We start from the raw sequence: 15341 nt of genomic DNA on the forward strand, positions 1-15341 counted from the left end.
GACCACACCATATTTTTAAACTTGGTAGCCTCACTTCACCACAGAGTTAGCTAATAAAAAAACAAAACAAAATAAAAAAGCCCAAATGCCTGTTTACACAGTGCCACCAGAATCTGTGTGTTTTGGATTCCTTTAAACTCCATCCTCCATTCTAGAAGATCAGCATTAATGGTTAGTTTCCTATACTTATATTTTGTTTTAAATGTCAAGTTTTCTTTAGGCCGGGCTTTTTGCCTAATTTTTTGTTTGGTTTGTGAATTATTATGGGTATGCAAGGAAGATGGGGACTTAAAAATATTTTAGCTATTCAAATATTCCCCTTTTCTATTTTGAACAGATCATTTCATTCAGACTTTGTCTATAGAGTGTTGCACATAGTTTTATGGAATTTGTTAGATAACTTGAAATAAGTGGCTTTTGCCAGTGTTATGTTAAGACACTTGCTCAAGTGTTCATGCGACATGATAGTTCCAAATACCAATTCTGCATTTAATATTTTATATTGCTATAGCAACTTCCCCAATTTTCTTGTCACTACTCTGTAAGTCATGTAAGTATTAGAATTAGATTTTGCACATGTGGAAACTGAGTCTGAGAGAGCATAGAGTAATATCCAGAGTCCCTTAGCAAGGCTGTGCCAGATCCAGAATAGAAGCCTATTCCGCTACCTGACCTTGGGCTTTTGCTACTCAAGGCCAGGTTTACAACAGAAAGAGCTGAACATGAGAGGGACTGCTTTAAGAGGCAATATATAGCTCCCATTTCTGAAAACTGATTTTCCTTTTATGATATTGTACACAGTTAATAAAATTCAGAAAGGTAGTATGACAGAGTTGTCAACACTGTACTTTTATTACCCCTTTTCTAGATAAGTGGAGCAATGAAAAGGAGAGAGAGAGAGAAAAGCAAAACATAAACTTACAGAATTTAAAAGGAATCAGACATTTTGAGGACCAGTTCTCGTTTTTAGGTCACCGCTCACATCTCTGAATATAATTTTCCTCTGAGCTGCATGGCACGGCTTGTATGTGCTTGAAGAAGCTACATTTTCACAGTGGGGGACAAAATCAGACCGAAGCAGTGAAATGCAGGTGCACAGTAATAGAAAGGATCTATTTACCCTGAAGCGTGAGCAATGGGCCAAGAAAGCAGAAGCAGTCTTCCTCCGTCCCTCGCTTCCTTCTCCCCTTGCTTTTCCCCTCCTCCATTGATGTGCCAACAAATTCGTAAGGGGACCAAATAGTTGCTGTTTTAATGAGATGCATTGCCCACTTGCTGAAGGATGGAGGCACCTTTTTTTTGTTACAATGATTATTTACTATTAGAGCTGGCTGTCTTTAATTTTTACCTAATCCTTCCAACTAGCACAGTCCCAAGCCAGGCTGGCAAAGGGTTGAAAGAGTTTATCTTGTGGGCATCTGTTGCCTGTGTCCATTCTGAATTTTTGAATGATGCTGTGGAAAGAGCAGTATGTCTGAAGCTTGTGTTAAAAAAATAATAATAACAAAAAAGCCAATTTGTTTAGATACTATAAATCATACATTTCATGTAATTCTTTTAAAATAAAATTCCTGCAGCTTTGCTCAAAGATGGACAGTTTAATAATGGTGATTTGAAAGAGTCAGCTGTATTGGTTAACAGTGAAGTGAGATACCTTGACAAATACTGGGTGCTTTTTGCTTGGGATTCTGGAGTTCCCTAATAAAAGCTAAGTACTTTTGTACTGAAGATTGTCCATCGCTGTTTCCAGGATTGCAAAAAATCTGAACGATTTAAGTAAGGGAAAATCATTGATTCATAGCAAGTGTGAAATAACAAAATATAGCCACATTGGACTTAAGTGCACAAAGGTCTGGTTCGTATGGTGAGACCAGTAAAATTCACTATCTTTTAACAGTTTCATTTGTAATTCATACCTAGCTCTGTGATCTGTGTAAGAGATGTAGAACTTTGTTTTCCTCACTAATTAGCGTCACTTTAGTACTGAGGCAGCATTGCCTAGAAGTCAGGATTTGGGAAGGGGAAGCAGGAATATATGAAATCCATGTGGCAAATTCCACCACTTACCCTGCACTACTGAAAGGTTCAGGCTCTCTGTTTCTTTCCTCCAGTGTAAAATGCACCAGACTCATGTTGTAAAGATTAATCTGATAGATGCTTGCATGATGTAAAAGCTGCAGGACCCTAAATATTAATATTCTGTTATTGCACTTCTTTACAGGACTATATACAAAATATGACATAGAAAGCAATAAAAGGAGAAACCTACCTATTCAGAATTGGGCAGCCATAGTAGCATAAGCCCTAGTAAAATACAAGTCATCTATGCTGTATTGTACAAAAGTATTTTTATTGTGGCATAAAAATTGCCATGCTAAGTTGTTGAAAAGTTTAAAATTTATTGCTTTCAAATCTCCACATTTAAAACACTAACCAGTCTGTAGAGAAAATCTGAGACAGGTTCATTCAGAGCCTCTAGTACTACCTTCAAAAAGGGGAGGTGTACACCCTAAATGTTGGAGGAGCGGTGTTGAATAGCAAAAAAAAAAGCAGTACCAAAGACAGTTTGGAAAGAGTGGAAATTGATGTTTCTGGCCTCATCAACTTGAGACTATGTGATAAGTTTCTGCAAACTGCCTTTTTTACAGAGGGGTTGCGGCACACCCAGCCTTCTCTATTAGATGGAGAAATGTCTAAATAGAAGGCTTAAAGAATGCTTAATTATGATTTTGATAAATTTGGTCTCTAACTGCTTAAGAATTATTGCGAATTTCATAAAAAGTAGGTCCAGCAATTGTTCTCAACAAGGCTATAAGGAAGGGTACATCACCTGCATGATTAATAAAAATTTGTATTACTTATAACACCACTGAAAAAACAGAAGAAAAGCATATTAGAATTGCTGTAGAATGAGGGCTTTTTAAATTACTTTTGCTTAAACTTTGTTATACTTAGTAAAGGCTAAAGTATGCATGTTTATCAGAAATATTCTGTATATCAGAATAATCTGCTAAAACATACACACACAAATTGTGGCAATATGTATTTTCTATTACCTGCTTTATGATGTATTTAAATAACAAAGAAAGGAAACTAGTTTTCCATGTGGCTTCAAAGCCACATGTAGCTACTAAATATGCTCCATAATCTTTGGGGTCAGAATCCAAGCCACCCTCCATCAATACTGATCACTCATTGATTCAGCCTGAAAGGAGACTTTGGCTACAGTTTCTAAATCAGTGAAGATGGCTTTGTATGCGTTATGCCTTTTTTTATGAGAGAAGTATAGAAATACAGCAGTTATTAAAAAAAAAAATTTAACCAAAGAAAGAGTCTTTTAAAAACAAAACTAAAAAAAATTAGAGACAAGAATAATATATAAACAGTGAGAAAAATCATGTATAACATGCTTTGGCTGTAATAAGTGATGAGTCAAGCTTGAACAGTTATAATTCTCATTAACTAAAAAAAGATTATGAGTATATGTTATCTGAATATAATTACAGTAGGCCACTGTTGACATTACATAGCTGTATTCAGTCAAAACATGCAAATAGGGGTCAGTCTTTTGCACCTGTAGTACTGTAGAATTTAAAATCAACCTGGTGTTATACATGATTCAGTCAGCTTTGGTTTTAAAAAAAAAAAGGAAGAAAAGCTAAAAAAGCAAACCTAATTTGACTGAAGTCCAGAAAGATGTTTGACATTTCTTAGTATTTATTAATTTTAGAAATCTAGCCAGCTGGAAAAAATTGCATTTTATGATGCTCAGTTAAGGAAAATCTGAGTTATAGAATTATCATATCAGAATTTCCTGTAGGATAAACAAAAATGAAACACAAGTTCGTAAATGATTTGGTTACAAATTAGGAGATTTACAAGCTACCTGGCAAGTGCTGCAGTGTAGGAGGTGATAGGACTAGCAGTGCTTGTTGTGTTATTTTCAGTGAAAACAAATTCTTTTTGTGTAAACAATGCAACCAGTTTGTCTTGGGGTGGGAAAGGTTGCCAGGCAAGTCTTTCACTGCCGTTCGTTATTATTTTCATGCCGTCCTCCAGAAAGAAGGAAATGCTGCTTCTAAAGGAGCTTTTCTAAAGCGAAGATGTCAGCACTTTGTTCCGTTCTAAATGCTTTGTTGGAATTGCCATTCCCTGAGCTTCAGAACTCATGCATACCTGTGGAAGCAGATGAAAGAATAGGAATAAAAATAAGATACTGAATTACTTCTGCTGGTACATGCCTGAAAAAAATCATCGAAGGTTATTATAATTATGACTGTTATTAGATATTGTGTCTAATTTCTGCATATTTAAATTCTTTCTGAGAGAGGTGAAACTTAGGCACTTACAGATCCCAGGGGAATAATTGCAGGAATGATGACATATATTCCACTTCTTGAACAAATTTCAATACCAAAGCTGCATTCTGCGTACTTACATTTCTTCTTAATTATACTCAGATGCAGGATAGATAGTCATTTTCTGTCTTACAAATGTATGTAGCCAATTAGTGTTGTAGATCATGAATACCCAGTGGCCTCACTCATTAGTTAGAACTTTCCTTTTCTGTCGTTATGGTAAAAGAGTCCGCAAATATCTGAATACTGTCTTTCTCCGTGAGGTCAGCCTTGGCCAATGTTACAAACCCAGTAACTTGAGCAAATGAACAACGTCAGGTTACCTGCGTTCATCATAGTAGGCAGTATTGTTTTCTTGTGAGTGGGTGTGAGTGTGTATGTGTTGTAAACGGGAATAGGCTGTTCTGCTCCTTCGTACTTCTTGCACTTGATCTTAGTGCCCCAAGCTTGCTGCTATGTGGTGAATTCATTCCTCCTGATTTCTGCCAGTTCCCAAGAAATTCTGAGCACAAAAGTTCTCTGTGGAGCCTGTTGGGACATAGAGACCCATCTATGCTCCTGGCACTCATGGAAGCAGAGATCAGAAAAATTGGCAATGTGCATCTGAAGAGACCACTGCATGTATCAAATGATCAAACACAGGTATTCTTTTCTTCTTCCCTTTGAATTTTTTTCTTTTTTTTTTGCATAACATACTTGCCACTGTCATCTGAAAGTATGAAGATAACACGTGTAGCTTGGAATATCTCACAGGTGGGATTCATAGAGAGGATGGAGGCAGAAGGGAGAATATTATGACCAGAGAGAACCAGGGAACCGCAAGACAACTGTGGACAACTTACAGACCTAGTATTGCTTTCCACTGGTTTTGTTAAGTTACGATATCGATAAATAATGTGAGACATGACTGGCTGGTTGGTTTTGGTGGTTTTCAATACTAGACAGTGGTAGTGTGTTTCCCCAAGGCTGAGTATTGCTGAACTAACATTTCCTCCTCCTCTTTTTCACAACATTGCACGACATCTCAGACTTCCTGTTGTAGCACTATAATGCCATACTGGGTTGTGATTTTAAAAGCTATGGCCTGAAATATCACAGAAAAAACAAAGCCTCTCCATTCAGGGGAAATGTTCCCTGTAATCTTATTACCGGCGTAGTTATTTCCAGTACCCTCTTGACATGCATTTGCAAAACTCCTCTGGGGATTTGAACTGAATACCTGTTTCTTGAAAGAAAAAATTACCTTAGCATTTAGGAGAATGGTAAATGGTTACACTGGATTTAGATTACTAAAACCTGAATATATGGTATGTGTTATTTGTAATTACAGACTTCCCAGAGAAACATTGATATATATTTTAAATATGCTATAAACAGCTCTTAAACACCTTTTAGAAGTGCACAAAAATATATATATCTTTTCTGCTGTGAGGATTCTGTCACTAGGTCTGTGACTCAGGGCTTGTGCCCCTTCTGCTGTGTACCCCACAGTTGTGGTCCCAGGGAATATACTGTAACTGCAGTTTGGGAGAGAACCTGGGTGCTCACCATGCCCCCCATTCTCCAGGGTTTTCTTTGGGAAGATCCCAGGTGTGTGGATAGGGAGGGGAGGTATGAGGTGTTCCACATGATATCACTGTCTTAATTTCTACCTGTTTTTCCTTTTGTCATTAATTGTCAGAGAAAATCGTAAAAAACTTATATGTTACTTTTACTGCTTGTTCGTTGAAGACTCAAGACATCATTATCTAATCTGCATCTTCTTGCTAGCTCACAAGGACTTTATGATAGAGGCCTCAAATCTTCTGCATAACAGCCACCACTAGGATGTGGAGGAAGTCTTTCCATGAGGGGCCTTGACTTCAATTTTTGCTCATGGATATCGAAAGTTTAGAGTAAAATATGAAAACATGTTGTTGATTCTTGAAATAGTGACAGTAATAAAAGCAGGAAGTCAATTTAGCTTGCTAGACAGTTGTAATTTGAAGAATACATTTTCAAATAGCTTGGAAAAAATCCAGGGTACGTTTAGATGAAGCAACTGGAGATGAGCTCAGAGTGAAAATATGAGCTAAATATCCCTTCAAGCTTTACAGAAATCCAGAGCTAAGCTTCATTATACAGCTCAGTAATGGATGAAATAAAAGGTGTTGTGCAGATGATTTTGAACTTTGCAGAGAGCCAGATCCTGATTTATACCTACATGGCAACTAACTGGAACTGGTTTTCCATGTGATCTTTCATTTGACAGAATTGTAAAATACAATTGATGCCTTCTTTGAACTGTGTTACTGTATGTAGAAGTTGGGACATATAAATAATATACTGTAGCTTAATATTATTGTGTCTGTGAGCTGTTAAAAAGTTACTTCTTCACTGAGTCTTTTTAATATACAATGGAAATTTCTGTGTTGATTGTGCTATCATGGATATTAATGTGATGTCATGAGTACATACAGCCTAGTGATATCGCTAAGACGGGATAAAAAGATGCCCTATCATAGTACATAGTAATTGTGTCTTTAGGAAAAAAAAGCTCAAGTGGATTAGCTTGGTGGTGTCTAGGAGTTCTGCAGTGTTACAGTGACCTGCTTCGTGTTGTTTTATTTGTCATGTGTGTGGGATTTTTTTTTTAAACCTATACTATGACTTGTTGCAGAATTTGATGCTGAAGGGGATATTTTTGATTAACTAGATGAAGCAGTGATGGATCACATGCACATCTAACATTTTTATTTCTGTTATTGTGTTAATAAAAATCAGTTTACAGGTCTGAACTGGCTTTCCATGTTAAGCCAATACAGTACTGCAGTTCTAACCCTTAATCGTGATCTCTCATCCTGTCAATTTTAGACAGAATTAAGGCTTTCTCCACCCCGCTTCCTTGCTGACACTGAATTTCCTAAGAGAATTTGTTTACTTCTGCTAAGTGTGTTTGTTTACGGTTGCAGTTCTCTTAAGAATGTGATTTGTGGGTTTTGTTTTCTCAGTCATCTCTCTTATCTTGTATTTTCCAGATTGGTGAGAGGCAGAGGGTTCTCGTAACAGAAGAATCCTTTGATTCCAATTACTATGTCGCTCACAATCGGTTCTATGAGCAGGTACTGTAAAATAAACAAAATAACATCTTTTTGCTCTATCTTTGCTTTCTGATAATCTCAGCAACACAGCGTGCCACAGTGCAAAGACAAGTAGAGAGAAAAAAGCACCCTTTCCAGGAAAGGTGTGACCATCTGGACTTATTTGTGAGAAATTTTGTGCCTTTCTGGGTTGTAAATTTCAAAATATTGAGTTGTAAATATAATTTACCTGAAACATGTTAAGAAGTATGCAGTAACTCTTTGGATATATAGCATGTGGAGGATACATGTGGCTTTTAGTTCAAATGCAAAATCTCACAAATGAGAACATTATTCAGATGGTTTAAAAAGCTGTTCATTATTGCAGAAATTTTAATTTGTGAAGTCTCAGAAACATTGTTTTCTTAATAGTTTAATCTTGATAATTTCCATACATCTTTCAGAAAATCCTTTCAGGCAATGCAATTTGCCAAAAATTTAATTTCAAACAATGGGAAAGGTCAGAAAAGATCTTGGTGGAAAAGAAAGGCTTCTCTTGTTTAGATTAATGCTTCAGTCCGATATGTTGTATTTCCTCCTAAGTACTTTCTATAAATGATTCTTTTCACGCAGAAACATAATCTTTATGAGCTAGGATGGAAGTACAGGATCTATTTCACAAAACCATTATTTTTACTCAAAAGCAGATGATTTGCTGAAAGCCAATAAAACTAGCTTCTCTGAATCATCTGTATTTCATTCTGGTTTTGCAATTGGCTTGTTCTTCATTTTCTTGCCCTGAGCTGCCTACAGTTGACTCTGGTTTTGCTATGTTTAGTTATTCAGTTGTCCCATCATGATAGGCTGCTGATAATGACTCTGCTTGTATAGTCAAAAAACAGTACTTTATTTTACTCCCATATTATGTTAAAGCGTTTATTTAATTTTTTTTGCTTAGTGTTAAGTAATATTACTGCTTTTGAAATACCTGTTTCTTTTGGAAATCTAGTTCACTAATTACTTGTTTCCTCTGTTTAAGTCTTGTATATCACTGTTTCTTGCTTTTGTAGTTTATCGTTCAGATTTGAAGAACATGGTTTACCATATAGCAATTAAAAAGAATTTGCTTGGGGCTTTTTGGTGTTAATGGTTGTTTCATGAAACTCTCTTTCATTAAACAAAAGGCAGTATGTGATAAAGTGTTGATATTTCATGATGTATTTCTGTAGCACCTAATACAGCTCCTGACTGGGACTGGTAAAGACTACACTAGATACAAATAACAACTTTGGTGGGAATTTTAGATTTTGTGATGGAAAAAATACTTTCCACTATCAAAATGCTTATCTTTTCCATAAATCCTATAAGTGACATGTTTGACAAGGGTAATATCCTACTGCTCACCCAGGTAAGCACAAGACTGGGTGCTAAGTGACTGACTTTAATATTAGTAAATGTAATGACAGTAGATTTAAAACCACTCTTGAGTGACTAAATATTGTATTATACTTTAGAAACTGAAGTTCGAAGTCCTGATGTCATGTTCTGTTAACTCAATATTCTCTCTTCACTGAAGCTTTTCTGTATTTAAAAGGTTTTCCAGTAAAGCCATACCAGTAGAGCTACATTGGCAGACTTCCTGGCAGAAATGCAACTTAAATTTGTCAGAGGTTTTGGTGATATAGTTTAAACTAGTTCATTGAACAGAGCAGTCTACACTGACCAAAGAATACTTTGTCAGATCAACAGTCGAGATTGGGGGTTTTCTTGACAAAACTTAATTTCTTAGTAGTATGGCTTTTTTTTTCCCCCCTAACAAATGCTTATATCACAAAAATGTTTGAATGTGGGCTGAACCTGGCTGCTTGGTTGTTTACAGTACCTCCCAGATATTTTCACTTAATTTCTGTCTTCTTCTGAAGTAGTAATCATTTATCTGCATCTGTGTCCCTGGGGATTTATATTTAATACTGTTACTGACATTTCAAATATGGGGATACCAAGATTTACAGAGATCGCAGGCCTAGTGATAGTTAATTACCTAATTTCCCTAATTTAAATTTGCCCAAAGAGATCTATATGGAAAGAACTGTGATCTAGTTGCACTGTAATCCTAACTCAGCATTAGGATCATGGCTTTATGTTTGCCACTTAGTTCCAGTTAGCCTCAGATTTCTCATCTCTAAAAGCCCAAGATGTCTCCTTGTCTTAAAAGATTGTTAGGAAGCTCAGCAGAAGCCTAGAATCTGGAAACTCCTACAGTTATGACCACCTTGAGACTTCAGGAAAAAACTGTTGAAGTTCTTCGTGATGATTTCCTCCAAGTGGGACACCTAACGCCTGCTATAGGTGAAACTGGAGAGCCACTGGTTTGCTGGAGACACTGATGTCTTCTATGATATTCAGTAACTATGTCTTTGTCTTTATTTGAAAGGTTCTCGTGCCAAAGGATCCTCTGTTAATGGGTAAGATGGTAGAAGTGAATATTTATGAAGCTGGTAAACATTTTATGAAGGGGCAACCAGTGTCAGATGCCAGAGTTTACACTGCGTCCATCACCAGACCATTAGCAAAAGGAGAAGTTTCTGGTTTAACAGAGGTGAGTAAAAGACATTTTCTGCTTTAATACACTAGTAGAAGAGCAGCTGTTCAAGCATAATGATTCCAGGCTATGTATCTGTTATCATTTTATAGTTTTCCTTTCATGTGTGCATGAAACTTTAATCTTTTCTGACAGACTGAAATCTGAATTTAAAGGGGGTTTTTTTTGTTTGTTTTTTGTTTGGGGGGGGGCTTTTTTTTTTTTTTTTTTTTTTTTTTGCTGATGCCTGTAGCTTTACTTTGCTGACTGTAAAGGCAATAATTAGCTTGTTTCTTGTTCCAGGTGTGAGATCCGGAAAGAACTTATTAGAAGGGAAAAGATTTAAAAGATTTAACACCAGAAATCATATCATTCAATGTATTTCAGCCCTAGTTTAGTGTAAGGATGAATCTGTTTGCTTGTTTTCTTTTACAAAGCTGTTTTAAAAAATATTCATTGATTGCATGTCTGTTAAGACAGTTCAAAATTGGGTCCAGAGGTTCAAAATTCATTGATGGGTAGATGTATTGAATATTTTCAGTATATTTTGATAGAAGATCAACATCTGATTTAGTCATGTAAAGAAAAAGAAACTCCTTTTAAAAGGTATCTGATCCTTATTTTACACCTCAGTAGATATGGCTGTTAGCCAAGTATTCTCATACATTTCATGGAGCTCTAGTTGTAAAAACTGATGGAGTGTGTAATGAAAATGCATATCACATTTCTAAGCATCATTTGATGTCCTTTCTCCAGTACTGTTGTTAGGAGCTCCAAAAATACATAGCAATAATTTAGCACATAGAAGAAAGATAACTGACAGTTTATAAGTCACCTTGCTTTTTTTACAGCAAATTGTTGACAAGTATTAAAAAAAAATCTTTGTTAAAGTTATAGGTGGTCATATTGAAAATAAATAATTAATGTGTAACTTATGGGACTAGTGTTAAAGTTAAGCTATTTGGTATCTTGAATAAGACTGGCTATGGAAACACAGAGCAACAATAATGCACCTACAGTAATGTGTCTGGCAGATCATGAAACGTAAGCAACAACACATTGCTAAACTCGGCTTTGAAGAGTGTCTGTGTGTATGTGTATATTTGCCTGATAAGGGACTGTAAGAGGAAAAAACAGCCAAAAACCTTAAATTGCCTGATTGGACTTTGTAGCTATTTAAACACAGCTGCTTTTTTCATCAGAACATTTTTTTTAATAATCCACTGGAACAGAACCAAGTCTGTCATTGAACGGAGTACGTGCTGCCAGAAGCTTGTAGCATGGGAACGAGCAAGCAGAAAGCTGACTGAAATTTTGCATGTTAAAAATGAGAGATAAAATGATGACCAAGATGACTGATTATTTCCATAAGAAAATACAGAGATGCATGTAAGCTGTAGAATTCTGCTCCTGCCCTTTGACTAGATGTAACCAACCATCGGGAATGCCCAAATAAAAGGGTATAGCAAGGGAATGATATGGCAAATTGCTTTTCAGAATTTCAGGGGCTGCCGATACTCCTTCTAGGGAGTATCTTATTTATGTTTTGTCCACTGGACATGTTAGGAACTTTCATTTTCTGGAAAAAAACTACAGTCTCAACAGTTCAGTAAATGGAACGTCTTCTATATTATGAAGCTACAACTAAATGCTTTTAATCATGGTCAGTCACTGTACAATGCATGTAACATGAACTGCAGTTGTTAGTGGGAGGTTCCTCCTGACAAATGATATGTAGGTGGCAAATCGGGAACTTAAAGGTATTTATGTGCCTGGGAAAAAACTGTGGCATTTTGTCACAAAAGTCACTATTGATTTTACCTGAGTGAAAGATGCTCTTTCTGTTGTTTTTTATGATTGGAGCTCTGGGAGATGTTTCCTGCTAGATGAGCTTGAGACATCTAATTCCCAGCTAAAATGTTTGTGCACAAGTTTCATGTTAAAACCATGGTGGGTGAATCCATTTCAAGTAAAGATAGGGACAGGGACGACACATCATATGCCCCTTTATATAGCTTGTTATGTGCACACTTGGCGGGTTGCAGGGGAAGAAGAATGAAACAACTTAGAGCATGTGAATTTAGATACTGCCACCAAAGTCCCAAAGATCTTGGATCTTCAACAAGATCTCAGGGCGCTCCAAGTGTTTTTTAAAAGGGCAGCATACAGAACTAAAACCTTTGATTAGCTTTTCTGTTGAGTCAAGCTATCTAACTATAGAGTGCAGAGGAGGAAGAGTTACCTAAAACAGCATACAAAAGCAAGAAATGAAAGCACGTGGCCTTCACTCTCTCCTTCCCACTTTACACACAAATGAGCAAGAATCAGGGCCTAATTTACATTCCAAGTATTAAAATAGTGGGTAGCCGACTGCCAGCTGGTTCTTCTAAGACGAGACACATTTCTGTTGTGCAGCATGGCTGTCCTCTCAGCAGAAACTCTTTTAGGCACCAACCAGCACCTGCAGCGGACATGCTATCCATTGCACCCAGGGAGTGCTGGACCGCTGGTCTCACCCTGCATGCTACAAATTCCTCTTAACTTCTTTGTATTTGGTGTTCCCTGATGAGAGCTAGTTCAAAGAAGCATGTGAATTTAAACTGAGACTGAGGTAATCTAGAGCAAAGCATGTGATAATGGGCTGCACTGCAGTAAAACATTTCTGTGCTTCAGTCCACTCCCAGTCAACAAGGCACATAGCTCTTTCCTAATGACTATGTACATTGCTGGGGCTGTAGCACGCACCTTACAGTTCAGCATATACATAAGTGCTATGAGGAAAAGAGATAGAGTGCTGAATTAGGGCTGTAATGTGGTTTTAGACAGTCTGCAGCAGTTAAAAAGATGCTATGTCTGTGTATCCTAGGCATCACTTGCTATTATTATCAGTACTTTCATTAACTTGCCCAGGAGTCATTAAAAGATGTGTTTCAAAACAAGTCACAAGTGTACTTCTCTCTGAGGAATTTTCATGGGAAGAATGAAATCTTCCAAAACTTTACAGTTTTAAATGAAATTAATCATATGATTAAAAAAATAAAGTTTTAAAAACTGAAAACACCATAATATGAAGCTGTCAAAGCAAGTCACAAAACCACTCTAAGAAAGAAAGAAACTTATATAAATGTTGTGATGAGGAACACCTCAGAAGGATCAGAGTTTATCTGACTTTCTGAAATTGTGTATTTTCCCTCCCACCTGCTACATGTCCCTTGGTAACTTTTTCTAACCAGTTCTTTGAAAGCACCAAAGTCATACGGTGTGTCTGAAGGGAAAATTGTAGTTTTTCTTATCCTTTTTTGACTCTGTGGCTGGGGTAGCAAATTGGCCCCAAGAAATAGGATAAATTGGTCACCAGCTGGAATCAACACATTGGATTGGAAAAAAAAAGAATGCAGAATGTCACACAAAGAATCATTAAATATTTTACAAATTCCATAAAACATTCATGCATTCTATATCTGTGCCAAAGCAGAAGCAAATATTGATAAAATTATTTCAAAAATTTTTCTACCTTGTCCTTTTATCATACTTTTTCAATATATGAAGACCACACCTAATGTACATACATTAATGCCTATTAATTTCCTTGTAGTTACTATATTATCCAAGAAAAAGAGCATAAGTAAGTAGACAGGCTTAGAAAAAGGTCCTGGAATGCTATAAAATCAGGCTCTGTGGCAGAATCCAAAAACTGCAACAGGAAGGGAGGAGGAATGTTTGAATCAGTGGCTCAGCTTAAAAAGCAGGCAAAATGATCAGACTTACTGATTGCAGTGGACATACTATGTATTAAAATGCTAAGCACAGCTGTTTACCAGGATTAACTTTTTACTTCAACATGAATTTTTGATAGAAGCCACTCAAAAGTGAACCATGTCTTACATTGCACAATTTTCCAGGAGGATTAGTTTTTTGGGCAAATACATTTAGAAGTTTCAGTCAACTCAGAAATTTCAATCTGCTGTATTTAGATTTCTTTGGGTTTAAAATGTGCAGTTGCTGATTCAGCAATAGAACAATGTTTAGAGGGTGTAAAGCAAGATTGGACATTTACACTTTGTCATGTCAGGTTTAGGTGAAAACTGAAATCAATAAAACATGAGCCCATGCGTAAGGGTGTTTCTGTATTTAGTTCTAGTGAATCTAACAGAATTTGGGCTGGGCGTTATTGACAGTGTTGACAGACATTAAGTGTTGACAGACATTAAGTGTTGACAGACATTAAAAATGGTCATTCCGACAAAACAAATGCATCGTGAATTAGTACCTGCAATTAAAAATAACAGTAAATAAATATCTCAAGCCTTTGATTAAGAGTTAGTTCTACTAAGATGCTCAGAAAACAAAGATACAATGTCAATGCTGCAGATATAATATCCTTTCATGGAGATAGGCTAGGATTTGACAAAGCATTAAGGAGCTACTTAAGCATTTTAAGATTCAGTAAAGCATTTTAGCATGTCTGCTATGTCCTGAAATGCTTAGGTAAACTAGTTCTTGAAATTTTGGAGGTGGGTGTGCAATGCACAGAGTACTGAATTCATTATAACTGCATAATAAATATTTTTGAAAATATCAACACTATATGTCAGTGGTCTGAATGTAATTTAATTTTAAAATAACATTTTGTTTATTTTTATTAGTTTTATTTGGCCTTATGTAGGGATCTTTAGAATTTCTCAGCAGCAAAATGTAAAATACCTAATAAATATGTCCTCTCACAGAAGTGATTACCCAAACCTAATCATTCAAAGAAAGTAGCATGATCTGTTGTTAGAAACTGAAATAGAGTAAAATAAGAAGTAAAATAATTATATTGCAAGATGAGAAATGTATAAAGAAGAGACTAAGGACTGAGGGAAAAAAATAAAAGGCTGGCTAGCTGCCAAAATTGTAATGCATTGCCAAAATCAAAGCTCTATAAGCCTGGGAGCCTTTGGTGGGAAATTTTAATCAGATAGAAAACTCAGGCAACAAAAAATCATTTTAACTGGTTATTTAATTATATGTTCATGCTTATTTTATGTTTATAATTCCTATTTCCTTAATACATCTATGACTGGCTTTCTTTTGAAACAAATATAGGCACATCTTTCTCTCAATTACCTCTTTTCAACTGTTTTCTGTGGTATACTCCATGTTAACATTTTCTGCCTGAACTAGTACTGCTGGCAGTCCCCATTTGCAGTATCTCTCCTCTTGTGATTCTGGGATCTTGGTCCACATATAGACTCCCTGGCCATAGGAATATGCATAGTTAGCCCATTAGGGTGGTTCACATTGTTGGGATCCTAAGAGGAAATGAAGAGTGAGCCACTGATTTTCAGGTAGCAAGCATTA

General features: G+C 36.3%; 1 protein-coding gene across 2 annotated transcripts in view; it reads left to right on the top strand.

Moving 5' to 3' along the window:
• The window catches only part of CDKAL1 (CDK5 regulatory subunit associated protein 1 like 1), a 447236-nt gene that overhangs the window by 409899 nt on the left and 21996 nt on the right, over positions 1 to 15341 (top strand). For both annotated transcript variants that reach the window (XM_067290903.1, XM_067290904.1), the window contains 2 exons: positions 7376 to 7459; positions 9852 to 10016. In XM_067290903.1, the coding sequence (XP_067147004.1) occupies positions 7376 to 7459; positions 9852 to 10016 (249 nt within the window). The remainder of the gene's footprint in view (positions 1 to 7375; positions 7460 to 9851; positions 10017 to 15341) is intronic.

This window comes from Apteryx mantelli, chromosome 2 (genome assembly GCF_036417845.1).
Source record: "Apteryx mantelli isolate bAptMan1 chromosome 2, bAptMan1.hap1, whole genome shotgun sequence".
In the NCBI taxonomy this organism is placed as follows: Eukaryota; Metazoa; Chordata; class Aves; order Apterygiformes; family Apterygidae; genus Apteryx; species Apteryx mantelli.